This window comes from Phoxinus phoxinus, assembly GCF_949152265.1.
Source record: "Phoxinus phoxinus genome assembly, chromosome: 5".
Taxonomy (NCBI): domain Eukaryota; kingdom Metazoa; phylum Chordata; class Actinopteri; order Cypriniformes; family Leuciscidae; genus Phoxinus; species Phoxinus phoxinus.
Window position 1 is genome coordinate 34,009,140 of NC_136880.1, and position 16,719 is coordinate 34,025,858.

Consider the following 16,719-nt stretch of genomic DNA (forward strand, 5'->3'; position numbering starts at 1 on the left):
GACAGATCATCTCTCACCCTTTACAACTAGTAAATAATAAATAAACACGAATCAGCATGTTGAAAGATCCAGTACAACTTACCAAAATGTATATCCCTCATACTTAATATCGAGCAATCAGTGTTTTTCAACGCGGAAAGAAAAATGGCACAACGTTTAGGTTTAACCAGGGTTTAACGTACGTTACCTCAGGATCAAGAAAGCCATTTAATAACCATTGCACGTTAGTTGGCTAGAAAAATTAGCTACAGAGAGGAGTATTTTGCTAAATATGTGCACTGTATGACATCTTTATATTATATTTGTATTATATTTAATTTGAGATGTTATTTAACCTTTAATAATAATACCAGCTGACAGAGGGCTCTCAGCATGTATGATATTTTTTTTTCTTGAAAAAAAATTTTATGTAAGTTAGGCTAACGTTACCTAATATTTATCCAAATGAATCGATATTGAATCAAGATCCGAATCAAATCAAAAGAATAAAATTGAATTGAAATGCAATAATGAAATCAGTAGCCTACAGTCATTGTACCATGTAAACATTGTAACATGTTTTTACTAAACTTAATAAAATTCTGTTTAATTACCTAATGTTTTGACAATCACGATACACATATTTTGATGGAAGTTTTGGACCATTTTTATGATGTAGGCCGAAAATGAGCTTCCCCTCTTTGAAAGACCAGCAGCCGCCACTGATGTAGAAGCACCTAACCTTGGTTGTAAGCCTAAACTTGACATAAACTGTAAACTTGTCCCTCAAATCTGATTGTTAACAAAGCTTACTCTGTGAAATCACATTTACTGTTCTGAAAATACTAGCAAAGCAATTATCAAATTCATTGTATTTACTGTATTCCCCCCATTGCTAATGCTAACATAGCATTTCTCCTTCTTTCTTTGTCTAACCCACCCCACAAGGCTTAGAACCCTTCTCTCTGGCAGTCTTCTCAGAAGCGTACGTCTGTGATAAAGCTAAAGGTGACATGATAAGCTGTGCAATCATCTAGGTCTGAGGTGCCCTAATCCCTGCCTAAGCCCTGTCATAAATCCATCTGTTATCTGTGTAACTCCTCTGCTCCCGACACCGAAACACAAAGCACCCGCGCTGAGAAGGCTCTTGTCAAGATGCATTCTGCCTACAGATCTTGCGTTTGTGTGTCGGAGCTGGCACTTTGATTTATCGTGGCGCTGTGGCCCGTGCTCCTCTGGGCCAGCAGTGTGTGTTTGTTTTCTGTTGCACAGGAGGACAGTGTTGAGCAAATGTTAGCATGCTGCACAGAGCGCTAAAGTGTTTGCATAAGCAACTCTTCAGTAGCAGCAACACATGAAAGTGTGTGTGCGTTGACGGGTGCATGTCCTTCATTGAAATTCCAAGTGATTCATTATTGTCATGATGTATGGAGATTTAACGCGATAGTTGCACACACCAAATGACAAATCTGTCATCATTTCCTCATCCTCATGTCGTTCCAAAACCTGTATTTTGAAGAAATAAAAAATCCACCCATTCAATGAAAGTAAATGGGGTCCAAAACAACATTTGACCCCAAATGAACCCTTTTCACAGACTGTGATGACGCTTATTCGTTTCAGAGTAGTAGAGGTCAGAGTATTAGTATAGAGTTTTAGAGTTAACATCATAAAACTAGCAAAGTTTTTTACATTTTCAATGTATATTTTTTTAAAACTTAATGTTATAACACTATCTGTATTTTCCAATCACCTCTATAGAAGTTCACCCAACTATGACAACTTCTGAGAAACCCGGAAAAAGTGAAAAGGGTCTATTGACTTTCATTTCCTAACCCTAAAAATTATCATCAAACATAATAATGAAAGGAAATGAGGAAAGTTGGTTGATTATGACATTGTACACATAAACTGTCAACATCAGCAAAAGTGCACACTGACTGAAGAAACATAGCAGCTGCTAAAGGTAGGCAGAAACTCACGAGCACCCTTCTGAAACCTAAAATGACAAATGGGACACCACATGGTCTCATAAACAAGTTTGCCATTTGGGACAGGGCCTTCCAGTTCCGCTTTACATACACGAACTCGCTCACTCTTCAGTCTTGAACTCCCAATCATTGCAAATGCAGGACTGCAAAAGACTTTTACACTGACACTTTTATAGAGTTAGAACTGTGCTGTCTCTGGCTCGGGGCCCTCCTTGCAGGAAGCGGGGCCTTAAATAATCATTCATTCTTTTCGGTGTCCTTTACATCCTTCATAGCTGTCATCTCACCGGCTTTATTGGACAGAATTTATCACAAACTACAAAAATCACCCCTAGAATGAGAAATATTTGATTACTTTAAAGTTGGAGCGTGGCCCAAATTTGAGAGAGAGGGGGAGGTAAATGTTGTGTCACTGACAACGTTATGCCAGCTGAGATATTTATTCTCATATTTATGGCTCTGTGTCCACTCTGTCTGTCCTCTGTGACAAATCTCCTACTTAAGCAGACAGTTTTCTGGCCAAAGTCTTTGAGGTGATTTTAATGTTAAAAGCATTTTCGTTTTTTCATGAGATGACAAAACTGAACAAATGCCACCAGGAAATGACTAAAACAGTTTTATTCAGCCTGGTAACAAATGGTGTCCATGTGAGCAGAATGCAGAACTTTTTTCTGAAAACAACAGCAATCATTTTAGCGATATCCTCATTCTTAATTCAAAGCAAGACAAGGAACAACAAATCCATCTCCATATCCTCTGGCGCCCCCTGAAGGGAAATATTGACATTTTACTTCAATACAACGAGTGTATAGGGAGTTTAAAATTATATTAAGAAAACGCCTTTTATTAGACTGATTTATTTTTAAAATTGTAGATGGCTGGTTGGGACACTTTATGTTAAACTTTTTTTTATATACCGGGGTGGAAAAGGGCGTACATACAGTGCTATGGGACATATCTAAGTCATAATTTAGAGATATCATCGAAAGACATTCTACTAAGATAAAAAAGGTAGAAATTAAGACAAAAAAAAAAAAATCGCAATGCTGACACTTTATCTCATTATGATGGGATCTCATAATTTACATTTGCATGGATTTTATTACTTAGTCTCAGACCAAGACATTTCAATATATATTTTTTTAAACAAAACAAACTTTTTTTTACTGCATTTTAATTAAGTGTTATTTTTCAAAAAATAAAAGTATTTTTAAGTGCCATATAGTTGAAGAAATCTATCTATCTATCTATCTATCTATCTATCTATCTATCTATCTATCTATCTATCTATCTATCTATCTATCTATCTATCTATCTATCTATATATAGCCTATCCATCCATCCAGCCAATCACCTTTCTTAAATTGACAGATATTCTGAAAAAACAGCCAAGATAAATGACTGTCTCACCTCTGACCTCAAGGTCAATCTAGGTCAAATACGAACCAGTTATTGTACCTCGTGATTTCACAGGCATTTCCAACCAGCGTATGCGAGGCCTGGCCTGAGCGTACTCACTTTGACAGGTGATCTATCTGTCTTCAGGCTTCAGAGGACCCAGGTGTAACATTTACCCCATGAATTTCAATCTCAGCATCAAATATTTATCACCGGAGAGCAATGAATGAGAGAGCTGGTGACCTGACATGTCTTTTGTCGGTTTCTCCTCTCTCCGTCTCCCCAGATTCATCATTTGAGGTATTAATTTGTTAACCTCCCACTGGGTCATTATGAAGGAATCAAAATGAGAGAAGCTTACATCCACCCACGTACGGTAATTATTCAGACTGAGAGCAAACATGTGAAAAGATTGAATTGCACGAGCAGAAAGTCCCACTCGCCCTGGCACAGACGAGAGGAGGCGTACAATATGATTCACGTGTGTTGCAGAGCAGAGTGCGGGGGAGAGCGGAGACAGAGACAGAAAGAAAGGTCTCAATATAAAGAGAAAAGTGGAGATATTGAGAGGGAGAGTAAAGGTGTCGCAGCAATGATTAACTCAACTGTGCTGTACGTACAGATGGAGCCAGACTGCTGTTTACTCAGCGTCAGTTTACACACTAATGCAGAACACCTCAATGTTCAGTGGACATCGGCATCATCTTCATTCACACGTATCCCTTAGAAGTGAACATCTGCGAATGTTTTTATAGTCAAGTTAAATATTAATGATCTACCTTCATATTGCACCACATCTGTATGACGACATAATGTGTTATCCATCTATCCATCAAATTATCTGTCCATCTGTATCCATCTATCTGCATGTGTTTCCATCCATCCATTCAATTATCTATCAAATCTACTAGTCAGTCATCCATCCATCCATTCATCCATCCATCCATCCATCCATCCATCCATCCATCCATCCATCCATCCATCCATCCATCCATCCATCCATCCATCCATCCATCCATGACCATCCATCTATCCATCCATCCATCCATGACCATCCATCCAATTATATATGTAGGCTATCTATCCGTCCATCTGTCTGCATGTCCTCCCAATGATCTGTTCATCAGATCCATCTATCTGCATGTGTCCATCCATCCATCCATCCATCCATCCATCCATCCATCCATCCATCCATCCATCCATCCATCCATCAAATCTAATAATCTACAGTCAAACCAATAATTATTCAGACACCTATGAGTGAGGATAGCAAAATAAAGTAAACTGTGAAATATTATACCCCAAAAAATACCAGGTAAAATTTATTTAAAAAAATTGGGACCAAACATTATTCAGACACTTTGACCTGAATATTATTTGCTTATGTGTTTTTTCGTTTTCTTTAAATGCTAATGCAATCTTTTTACACCACAGACCGAACAAAATTAAGCATCGCTTGGTAATTGGTTGACCTGGATTTTATCTAATTGTGTACTTATATTTAACAGCTGACAGTTATTCAACCTAATTCATTTGTGAGACAGTCTAACAGAAGGATGGCAAAAACCAGTGAAATATCAATTGATTTGATAACTCTGAATTCTTGTCATATTTTATTATCATTTTCTATATAGCGAATAAACTGTGATTATGTGAGAAATGTTGATGGTGTCTGAATAAATTTTGGTTTGACTGTATATAGCCTATGTATGTGTGTATGTATGTATGCTATGTATATATCCATCCATCTGTCTGTCGTTCCAACAATCTGTCCATCTGTATATATCTGCATGTGTGTTTCTCCATCCTACTATTCATCTATGAGTCCATATATTATCATCCATCTGTCCATAAATCAATCCATTCATTCATCTTTCTACAGATCCACCTAAGTGTATGTTTGTCTGTCTGTCTGTCTGTCTACCCACCTACATACCCATATCTACCTACTCAACCATCCATGTCTGTCTGTCTACTCATCTATCTACCAATGACAACTTCCCACTCAATAAAGAATACTAACAAAGAAAATCACTTTTTTCATGGTGTTGAGAGTGCAGTTAGGAAATGTATGATAAAATACAGCAAAAAATAAAACAAAACACATATTGAAAGCCACAGGGTTGCTTAGATATTAAGCCTGGTTGCAATTTCCTGGATATACAGAATAAATGATTTATCAGCCGACAGAAATAGAACTTGCTCACAACAGACAGTTTGCCTTGCACCTTGCATGAGATATTTTCTAAATTTATACATGCCATATCTCACAATTGTATCAAAGATATGCAGCATTAGACAAAAATGAAGATTCACATGACAAAACCTCTACAGTATCTATCACAATTAATAGTGTTTTACACTCCAAGACACACATACAAGCAAGATGAAGTAAATATATTTACATTAACTCTCCCCCTTGATGTTTAGATTCCCGTATTGAGATGTTTTCTAGGTCACGGAAGCTGTGCATGTTAATTTGTTCTTTTGCTCAGAGGGGGAAATTCTCACCGCTAAATGGGTCATGGTAAAGAAGAGGTTTCGCTAATCCTCACATTGCATAATGATCAACTTTCCCTGTAAACACATTTGGTAGCTCAAGATAAGGCGCAAATTGATGTCTTCAATTTCAATACCTGTAATCATGTAATACCATCAGATAAAATAAGTAATCTCAACGAGCTAACAAAAGATTCAAAATAGATGGCGAGATAACATGCATTTTCGTTGTTAGTCATACAGGGGATGTAAAATGAACAGAATAGAATAGATTAGAATAGAATAAACTATGGGTTTTTTCAGACATTCTGTATTAAGATGTTAATTTGCATCATCAGTCACAACAAATTCAGTCATCATATAAAATGTATTACAAAACCTAGCATTTGCACAGCAGCTTCTCACATGGGACATGCGTAATTGCTCAAGATGCCAAACGGAAACAGTCTTAGATCACTCTGCACATCTGTGGTTGGGACTTGCTTTGTAAGCAATGTAATATCGGCGTTATTGGCTTTCCTGGCCTCGTTTTCCGCGGTTTCCGTCCCCATTTTGGAGCCTGTATCTGATTTGTGAATCTACGCGTGCAGATCTTATCACTCACAAATATATAAGGCCCTGCACTGCCATAGCAAACATCTCTGTCTGAAATGCGCTTCATAATGCCTCTGGCCAGCATCACTCTCATCAGCACCATTCTTCTGAGCCTGTTTCCTCACACTCCAGCAGCATGTAAGTTTCTTATGGATACAAATGAGGTCCTACTGCATTTTTGTTTTGTTTTATTGCATTGCTATGAATTTTTTTCTGATGCCTTTTAATGGGGATTTTGTAATAAACAGAGCTACTTTATGTGGGTCTATGACTATGACTGTAAGAAAGATGCTTTGTGTCACGTCAGATGGGCCGCTGAACTATGCCTGCTGTGTGAAATACACTCGAAATCCTCTGCCCTTCGGTGTGATCAAGGGCTTCATCGAGCAGAGCTCCCGCGAGGTGTGTCGCATAGATGCCATCATGTGAGTCACTGTAATCTGCCCTCAGAGATGAGTCAGGGTTCACCCACTTACCCACACATTGTGGTTACACCAAAATAGGTGTTTATTTAACCATACATTTAAATATGAGGGCACACAGCCGATACAAAAAAAAAAAAAGCCTTAAAACAGAAAATACAGTCTGATGCATTGAAAAATCGGTGACTTCATTAAAGAAATTAAAACCATTTTTAAAAAGTGGGGGTTATACAATTATACCGTACAATTAGACAAATATACACCACTGCTTAAGTTTGGGGTCTAAACAAGTTTAGAGTTTCTAAACAACTTTAAGTTTTGTTGTTTTTGTTGAAAGAAGTCTCTCATGCTTGCCAAGGCTGAAATTATTTGATTAAAAACCAGATAATAAAAAAAAGCAATATTGTGAAATATTATTACAATTTAAAATAAATTATTTTCTGTAATGGCAAAGCTGATTTTTCAGCATCATTACTCCAGTCACATGATCCTTCAGAAATCATTTGCTGATTTGCTGCTCAAGAAACATTTCTTATTATTGTCAGTTGAAAACTGCTTAATATTTCGGGGGAAACTGATTTTTTTTTTCAAGATTCTTTGATGAATATAAAGTTCAAAAGATTGGCATTTATATAAAATACTAATCTTTTAGTACATAAATGTCTTACTGTCACTTTTGATCAATGTAATGCTTTCTTGCTGAATAAAATTGTTCATGAAAAATATTACTGAACCAAAACTTTTGAACGGTATATATATGATTAAGATTCAGCATTTTTTCGAAGTCACTAATTTGATACAAAATAATTTGTAAAAAAGGTATGATGTTCTTGCTTCCGTTCAAGCATGATGCTCTTTGAGTCGAAACATGAGCAGAACAGAACATGAACAAGTTTTACGCTAACTTGTTGTGGAGTACATGCAGCTCAGGTGCGGCTGCCATTGGCAGGAAAAAAGGATAATACATTTATTTTAATAATTTTTTTTCTTTTTGGTGGTGGTTGAGGAGAGATCCCCTTTCCATGTAAAATCCTTTGAGTGCCCCGAAAAGTGCCTTATAAATGTAACAAATTATTATTTGTATTATTTAAATTTTTTAATTTTCACTCAATTTATGTTGAGAATATAATAAATAAAAAATATATAATTAAAATCTATGAATAAACATTAGATGTACTATATAATACATTGTTCAAAAGTTTGAGTTCATTAAGATTTTATTGTTTTTGAAAGTCTCTTATCACACCAAATCTGCATTTATTTTATATTTTAAAAAAAAGTATTCATTTAAAATTCAGCCATTACTCCAGTCTTCACTGTCACAATTTCAATGTCTGAAATTGTTATAATATGCAAATTTGGTGCTCAAGAATTTGCCTTATTATGATGATGTTGAAAACAGTTGTGCTGCTTATAATTTTTTTTTTTTTGGAAATCATGATACATTTAGTATATTTTGATAGTTACAAATGATTTGAATTAGAAATACTTTGCAACATTTTAAATGTTTGACAGTCTTAACTGTCAAGTTTTAATCAATTTAATGAATTCTTACTGAATAAAAGTTTTTTTTTTTTTTTTTTTTATTCTGACCCATACTTTTGAAAAGTAGTGTGAAGTATATAAATTGAGTTAAAGGCAGCTTATAAAAAAGTTGAAATTGCGTAAATTATTTAAATGAGTTAAGAGTAATGTAAGAAAATACAGTATATATATGTTGCCATGACTTACAGCACCTTCAGAAGAAAACAAAACTTTTGCTATCATTAGTTTGTCTCCAAAATGTAATTTCTTAATCTTTCTTCTCAAGTTTCTTCACCAAGAACAACAAAAAGGTGTGTGCGAGTGTTGAGGATAAGTGGGTGAAAGCAGCGCTGGCACATCTGAGGTAAGTGGACAAAGTCACCAAATGTACCATTGCAACATTCAAGGTAACATTTGCAATCACTGAGCAATAAATAGATAGTTTTTATGATGACCAAAATAACACTAACTTGAATTTACATTTTCTTTATAGGTCCAAAATAACTAAACTGACCGACAAGAGATCTCAGCCCCTCACCACTGTTGAACTGAAAAATACAAATCCCAGAACAACCAACAGCCCATAAAGCATTTTCAGATAAATAACCATTTAAACAAGCATATAACGGCAGATTATTTTAATTACAGATGATTGTCCTCATACATCATACTTTGACTTCTATTCCTTAATAAAACTCTTGTTTTCTACATAACTCACTTTTGTATCACACAAAATGTATAATGGAGTCTGAGATGCTGTACAGATGTGTTTTAAACAGTAATACTGAAAAAAGCATTAAAAACTGAAGTTAAAAATAAAGTCATTTTCTATGTATGACACTTACTGTAAAAGACAAAACCCAGTTGAGAGTTAATGAAACACAGATGACAGCCATTCCTTTACAAAACAATCATTGTAGTTCAGAATAAACCATAGCACATCTGTTTGAAGGGGTGAGCTTCTGATACATCAGAGCACAATGTCATAATCTCATCTCTGTCCTCGTCAATCCCAGCAGGCATCGGTACAGGTGACCCAATTTTCATATTGTTCATCAGCTAAAAGAGAGACAACAAGTGAAACTTATATGAAACAAACATCTGCTAGAAACTTCTGATCTGCACTTAGTAGGTTAAGACAAACTGATGTTAAAGAAGTCCACAAAAAATCATAATGTAAAAGTTGTTGTTCAAGGAATTATTTATAACCTGAAGATACTCCTCAAAGTTGATGGCGTCATAATGATGAGTGTCTACAGAGTCAAACATCGCTCTGCGCTGCTCGGGAGAAGAGTCATCCTGAAAGAAGTCAAGCAGCTCATTGCTGTCCCAGAGTCCATGATGAGACAGTAAAGGGAGGAGGACAAAAGAGTGAGAGAGATTATAAATACTTATTTATTCAAATAATCTGATCTATTAGTGACTTGAGAATGGAATCTTGTGATGTTAGAGAGTGCTGCCACCTAGAGCTGAAATCGTTTTTATTACAATTGAAAAGATATCTGTCTGGGTTTAGCTTTGCAGAATGCATGTGTACTGAAAGTAAGTGTTCACTTACAGGATACAGTAGTGGAGAAGATACTTATAATTATCAACAAAAAACTCAAAATGAAATCTAAGGTTCAAGATGTCTTTAGAAGTCCACTGGGGGTATTTCTCCTTCAACTTCTCAACCACTTCACTCCAGTTACGTCTATACACTGAAAAACATGTGAATCATCAACATTATGCTTAGACGTCATACTATGAACACTGACAGGGGATTAGGCATACTTTTGCTCTTTCTGAATTGGTTGCAAAGCAGAAAGTGTTAGGCAAACTTCTAGATGTCTCTCATGTTTCAGAGATTCTGATCGGCCAACTCATACCATTGAACATGTCCTCTTCCATTTTGGAGCGAGCATTCTGCCGATACATGTTTTCACAAATTTCCAAATTTTCTGCATGGAATTCTGCAAAAACATCATCTTCTTCTTCTTCAGCTGCAATACACAGATCGAAAACATCAACTTACAAGTCATCAAATGCCATATCACGCTGCCAAAATCAAAACCACACAAGTCACCCAGATTTTAAAAAGTGATATTTCACCCAAAAATATGCCCATGATTTACTCACCCTGAAGCCATCCTAGGTATACGACTTTCTTCTATCAGACGAATACAATCGGAGTTATATATAAAAAAAAATGTCATTGCTCTTCCAAGTTTTATAATGGCAATGAAGGGCAGTCCTGATTTTGAAGTCCAAAAAAGTGCATATATATATATATATAACTAGGCTAGCTTCCAACAGACGAACACATTGATTTACGGCGAAAGAGTGACCTCTGACCTGACGCATTGACAAACGCGGAAGCACAGAGGATAGAGCAAAACAAAACACTGGCCACGAATTAGAAGTCTAAAACCAGAATTTTTAAAGAGGATTTCGATATAAGAGAAGCGGAGCTTGAGTTTGTTGACCAGCCCTATTTGTCTGAACTGCAAGAGGCATCAAAGCTTACATTACTCCTACATAGGGCTGTAAACGATTAATCACGATTAATCGAATCCAAAATAAAAGTTTGTGTTTACATAATATATATGTGTGTGTATTGTGTATAATTATTTTGTATATATAAATACACACACATGCATGTATATATTTGAGAAATATTTGCATTTATATACTGCATATATATTTTTATGATTTATATTATATATAAATAGAACTATTTTATATATAAATAACACATTTTTCTTAAATATACATGCATGTGTGTGCATTTATACAAAATAATTATACTCAATAGTCAATACACACACATATATTATGTAAACACAAACTTTTATTTTGGATTCGATTAATCGCGTTTATTCGTTTACAGCCCTACTCCTACATACATAGCCTAATACATGGCGTCAAGTGTTACTCTTTTGGCGTAAGTCGACTAGCCCGTCTGCTGGAGCTTATTTCAGTTGATAAAGTTTTAAATGGATATTTTTCTTACAAAAACGCCTTTATTACAAAAAGGCCTTTATTGACACCCTTGAGTTGTATGGATTACTTTCATGATGGATGGATGCACTTTTTGGACTTCAGGACCACCATTCACTGCCATATGCCATTATTATAAAGATTGGAAGAGCCATGATATTTTTTTAATATTTCCGATTGTGTTCGTCTGAAAGAAGATGGTCATATACACCCATCCTGGTGTTTATGGCATCATGAACCATAAATTCATGTTCATGTTCATGGCATCCTGCCTTGATTGTGAGTAAAACATGGGATCATGTTTATTTTTGGGTGAACTATCCATTTAATAATGTGCCATTCTACCTAACTTGCAACTAACAAAAAAACTAACTAACAAACAAAACAAATATCTGCTACTCATTTTCTCAACACAGTTCTGTAGAGCAACTTGCTCTAGCGCAGAGGTGGGTAGAGTATCCAAAAACTGTACTCAAGTAAAAGTACAAGTACTTCTAGAAATATTTACTCAAAGTAAAAGTAAAAGTAACAATCTTAATAGTTACTTGAGTAAGAGTAAAAAAGTATCCAATGAGAAAACTACTCAAGTAGTTAGTTACTAGTTACTTCGGATCATAGGCCGATATATATGATATATATATAAAACATGATATGATTTAGATATTTTTTATTTAAATGACTATTATTATCATAATTAGTATCCAATGAGAAAAGTATCCAATGAGAAAACTACTCAAGTAGCTATAGTTAGTTACTTCGGATCATAGGCCTATATATGATATATATATATATATATATATATATATATATATATATATATATATAAAACATGATATTATTTAGATATTTTTTATTTAAATGACTATTATTATCATAATTAGATAGGCTATCTTTGCCACAAAAACAGAAGAGACAAGCATTATTTCTGCCATCTGTAGCCCGAAAATCATTGCCTGTCCTTTGGTTTGTATAATAGTAACTTATACAACTACAGTTGGATTATTAGACAATGTCGAAATATAGTGAATCTGCAGAGTTTTGCATTTAAAGGCATGTAAAGGGAAACATTGACACAGAGAAGAAAGAGTTAAAACTCTTCACATGTGCTCGCGCTGACCGCTACTGAACATCTGAACACAAACGACGATCAAACGCACATCGACGGATCTTCTTCTGTCTGTTCTCCAAAATGTAGCTAATTAAATGTATATTTCTGCATGCATGTTTAAACTGGTCAACAGTGTCTAAGGCAGGCAAAGGCATTCGTTTTCAAGTTGAGTTCGCACGCCACTGCGCAATACACACACATTACCGCGGGATGGCGGGTGTTCATTTCATATGTGGACAATGGTAGCTTATTTATTGTATAAAGTAATGTATAGGCCTATGTCCAAAAAAACGGGTAATGTCATACTTTGAAGTAGTGCTATCATATTGTAATAATCTGTTTGGTTGTAAAATGTATTACCTGAATGAAATTAAATCGAATATCGTCCTGTGGAACGATATTCGTTCCACAGGATATATCGTCCTCAGCATACGAAGATAATAGAGATCTTCATCGCTGGCAAAAATTATGCATTTGCAGATTTGCTTTCACTTGACTGTAGGTCCACAGCCACTTCATCCAGCTTTCTTAATGTTCTTAAATCTTCCTGTTACGACTCCGAGTCGAGTGTGAATTGAAAGCGCTTCAGACGATTCAGTGCGTGTAGGAAACTGAACAGATCATACAAACTGATTCGCGAACCGATTTAGACAGATCTGCCCACTTGTTTGATGAAGTCTTTGAACAGAATCGACTCAAAAGAGTGATTCATTTGTGAATTGAGCATCGCTCATGCCCAGAAAAAAGATACAGCGCGCTTGGAATAAACTACGCATTTAACAACACTTACTGCATTAAAATAAAGTAACGAGAGGAACGTCGCTCAACGTAACGAAGTAAAAGTACCGTTTTTTTATTAGAAATGTACTCGAGTAAAAGTAAAAAGTACCCACATTTAAATCTACTCTTAAAAGTACAATTTTCCCCAAAAAATACTCAAGTAAATGTAACGAAGTAAATGTACTTCGTTACTACCCACCTCTAGCGTTACACTAAACTGGTGTAACGTTAACGATACTGTTGTCTGTTGAGATTAGATCAATTTCTAAGAAGAATAACACATTGGGAAAACCTGCAGCTTAAAACAATGAATAAACAAACGAAATATTAACAACAGTTTGAAAAAAAAGTGACAACCAGCCCCGCGGTCTCCCCAATAACGTTATGATTTTTTTTAACTCAACTGTTAACTTAATTCAGTCACTGACCTTCTTTGAGTTTAGACGCGGGAAGTTCGAATATGAAAGGTGGTTGAGCCAAAGGAATAGAAATAAATGAGCCCATTTCTAACTGTTTGTGAAGAGTCTGTCAAAAATATGTTGTTTGTTTGATTAGACAAAATCACTGCGAAAGAAGTCGAATAACCTCTTGCGCGCTTCAAATACGTGCCCACGTGACCACCACGTAACGAGAAGGACGTTATAGTGCACGTAGATCGTATAGGCCTAAAGCAGATTCCGTTACCTGGCTTCAGAAAATTATTAATTAAACTAAATATAATAAAATGATGTTCCTTTAATCCCACATAACCATAATAAACACATAAAACACATTCATAAAAAGACCGATCAGAAACGCATTTCCAAAGATGAAAACAAACACTGACGTCATATGGTCACCTTGCATCCTAATTACCGTAACCCGCAGATTAATCGCACCAACGTGGTTAGTTAAATTACCAGCAGCAAGGACCAGAGAGCTGAAGCAAAGTTGCAAAGTCTAAGCAACACGCATTTAGGCTTCAGAAGAATGTAATCAGTCATGATGAATTACATGAAACCGATCACTTAACTCCTTCAGACGGGGCGTATTCCGGTGTCGCTGAACTAGTCGTTTCCAAGAAGAGATGGCGTTCATTTGGCTTCAGGACAGACATGGTGAGTATTGATATGAAAACATAAATTGATATAATACAAATAATAGCGGGATTCAATTATAAGCAGACGTGAGATTGTTAAAGCAGACTGTTAATTTGTTATCTCTAACAAAGGCCGATATGAGTCTTACATTAGCTGATTGCTTGGTTCACGTGATCTGCCTGAGCCAACATACTAAATATATATATTTTTTAAATTGTATTATTATTAAAATGCTGTGCTGCAATAACCCTATATAAATGGTCATCTGTTTTTATAATAGATTATTTAAATAAAAAAAGTAGCCTATATATAGCCTACTATGGTTCAAAAGTTTGAGGGTCAGATGTTTTACTGTTAATGTTATTGAAAGAAGTATTTTAAGCTTACCATGGCTGTATTTAAATACAAAAACAGAGAGTTATGTTGTTGTAAAATATTACAATTTAAATTAGCTGTTCTCTATTTTAATATATTAAATATTTGAATATATTTTAAAATGCAGTAACTGTTATGCCAATAGCTGAATTTTCAGCGTCATAACCGGGTTTCAGTGTTACTTGATCCTTCAAAAATCATTTTAATATGCTGATTTGGTCAAGAAATAGCCTATGTTTTTATGTTAAGAAACAGCTGCCTAAAAGTTTTGTGGTAATCATAATACATAATTTTTTTAAGGATTTTTTTTTGATGAATGGAAAGTTAAAAAGGACAACATTTATTCGAAATGTTATCTTTAGTGTTACTTTTGATCAGTAGAGGGCACTGGTTCCAGAAGTTTTTATTTTTTTATTTTTTTTCATAGGGATTTTGAAAAAGTCATGAACCAAGACAATTAGCTACGAGATGAAACACAACACTCCAAACTTAAATTTGAGGCGCACACACAACAAAAATCAGACAAAAAGACAACGATAGAAGACTGTGTTAGCTTTATGGAAATAACTACAATCCCATGAAACATTGCGGACAGCATATAAATAATTATATGACATTAGATACAGAATTTTTCATTTTTGGGTCAAGTATCCCTTTAAGAGTCCACTACTATGAATGAACAATAAGAGTTTTTGTACACACTTTCCAATCTCCATTTACTCCAGTATAGAGAATATTGCTATGACAAATCATAATAAGATACTCCATAGTGGATCCTCAACAATGTCTAATATTTGACCCATTACTAATGCAATACATGCCAATAAAAATACTTTAGGTTATCTTCTTTATTTAAGCACTTTTTTTATACAGATTTGTGTTATATCTAAAACTTTCAATTTCATGGCTTACCTATCAATTGTAATAGATAAGATTAATAGATCAAAGTAGTGTCAGTTCATACAGTGTAGCCTAATAAATAGCTTTCATTAGTCATCAGGTTATTACAGCTCAACATTCTTGGAAAACCAACTAAATATTGATGAATAAATAATAGGCTACATCAATTTTATTCAATGATAAATTACATTGCAATAAATAAAACCCATATAGCCTACTATATGTCACAGTATAGAGAGAAGCAGACAGGTGAGTAGGTCAAAACAGAGTTTTATTGAACAGAGGCATGGAGTGGAACAGCAGAGATGACTGGCGAGTATGTATTGAAGAATCTGAACTGTATATGGAATTTAGCTGGATTATAATCTTGATCTCTTGTTTGTAGATGATGGCTGTGGATACAGCGCGCAGAGGGCTGGAGACGGAAGACAGGAAGCTGGTGATCGGAGCTAAAACCCTGAAGAGGAATCTTCGCGGTAGGTAGATACTAGATAGTTGGGTAGAGTCTGTGAGATCACGTTAGGATGAGACCAGACAAGGAAGTAAAGGGGAAGTGTCTCTTTATAGTGTGAGTGGGTGATGATGTGCAGGTGCGGTGAATTAGAATCCTGGTGAGAGTGGGCGGAGCGTGCTGATCTGGTAACTCCGTGACACCATAGAGTTGATTTTAAGGGAGATGCTGCTGAGAGAGTTTTTGAGAGTCACATGATCACATCCCATCTAAAAACGAGAGAGAATAGACTTCATTGTATTTAAAAATCGCCATTCTTTCTGATCAGACAATGGCGGGGACAATAGGCAACAATATATATTCTTTATCTAACACTTGCATGACTGCATCGACACAAGGAGGTTTACTCTTCTGAAGTTTGAATCCTGTTATAGGTAACATGATTTCCTTGCGGGAGACTGATGTGCAGCATGATTCATTTGTTCATTCTAATGAATTGAGGAGTTTGATTAGATTTTTTTTCTGGAAGTCAGACACCACACAGATGAATTTAAAAGTATAGCATCTCAAACACTTACTCGTCCCCATAATAATAACTGACATAATGACGGCGATTGCAGCGAGACTCGTCATCGTCTTC

The 16,719-nt window shown here is 35.4% G+C and overlaps 3 protein-coding genes across 5 annotated transcripts in view; 2 read left to right on the top strand and 1 right to left on the bottom strand.

The window, feature by feature from the left end:
• Nucleotides 1-6,461: 6,461 nt before the first annotated feature.
• Nucleotides 6,462-9,039, top strand: ccl20l (C-C motif chemokine ligand 20-like). Its single transcript, XM_079613123.1, has 4 exons — nt 6,462-6,599; nt 6,769-6,886; nt 8,694-8,771; nt 8,901-9,039. Exons 1-4 carry the CDS (start codon nt 6,518-6,520, stop codon nt 8,992-8,994), a joined length of 372 nt encoding a protein of 123 aa, XP_079469249.1. The 5' UTR covers nt 6,462-6,517; the 3' UTR covers nt 8,995-9,039.
• A 289-nt stretch (nt 9,040-9,328) lies between these two features.
• Nucleotides 9,329-14,523, bottom strand: LOC306998781 (uncharacterized protein; the record flags this gene model as incomplete). Of its 3 annotated transcripts, XM_079613121.1 has the most annotated exons (6): nt 14,502-14,523; nt 14,114-14,355; nt 10,276-10,389; nt 9,966-10,107; nt 9,617-9,731; nt 9,329-9,466 (listed from the first exon to the last, which is right to left on the bottom strand). In XM_079613121.1, the coding sequence occupies exons 2-6, from the start codon at nt 14,118-14,120 to the stop codon at nt 9,329-9,331; spliced, it is 516 nt and encodes a 171-aa protein (XP_079469247.1). In that variant the 5' UTR covers nt 14,121-14,355; nt 14,502-14,523. The 3 variants fall into 3 exon arrangements, with proteins under 3 accessions (XP_079469247.1, XP_079469248.1, XP_079469246.1); XM_079613122.1 differs by lacking the exon at nt 14,502-14,523 and having other exon boundaries at nt 14,114-14,403; XM_079613120.1 differs by lacking the exons at nt 14,114-14,355; nt 14,502-14,523 and adding an exon at nt 13,703-14,103.
• The window catches only part of LOC306998780 (uncharacterized protein), a 38,101-nt gene continuing 35,535 nt past the window's right edge, over nt 14,154-16,719 (top strand). Inside the window, exons 1-2 of the mRNA XM_079613119.1 lie at nt 14,154-14,371; nt 16,014-16,104. Coding sequence (XP_079469245.1) covers nt 14,369-14,371; nt 16,014-16,104 — 94 coding nt within the window. The 5' untranslated portion in view covers nt 14,154-14,368. The remainder of the gene's footprint in view (nt 14,372-16,013; nt 16,105-16,719) is intronic.

Bases quoted from the DNA above. Each gene is read 5' to 3' on its own strand.
- ccl20l (XM_079613123.1), top strand. From the start codon at position 6,518: ATGCGCTTCATAATGCCTCTGGCCAGCATCACTCTCATCAGCACCATT. The intron at 6,600-6,768 runs GTAAGTTTCTTA...GTGTCACGTCAG, and splicing joins TCCTCACACTCCAGCAGCAT to ATGGGCCGCTGAACTATGCC. The intron at 6,887-8,693 runs GTGAGTCACTGT...TTTCTTCTCAAG, and splicing joins TGTCGCATAGATGCCATCAT to TTTCTTCACCAAGAACAACA.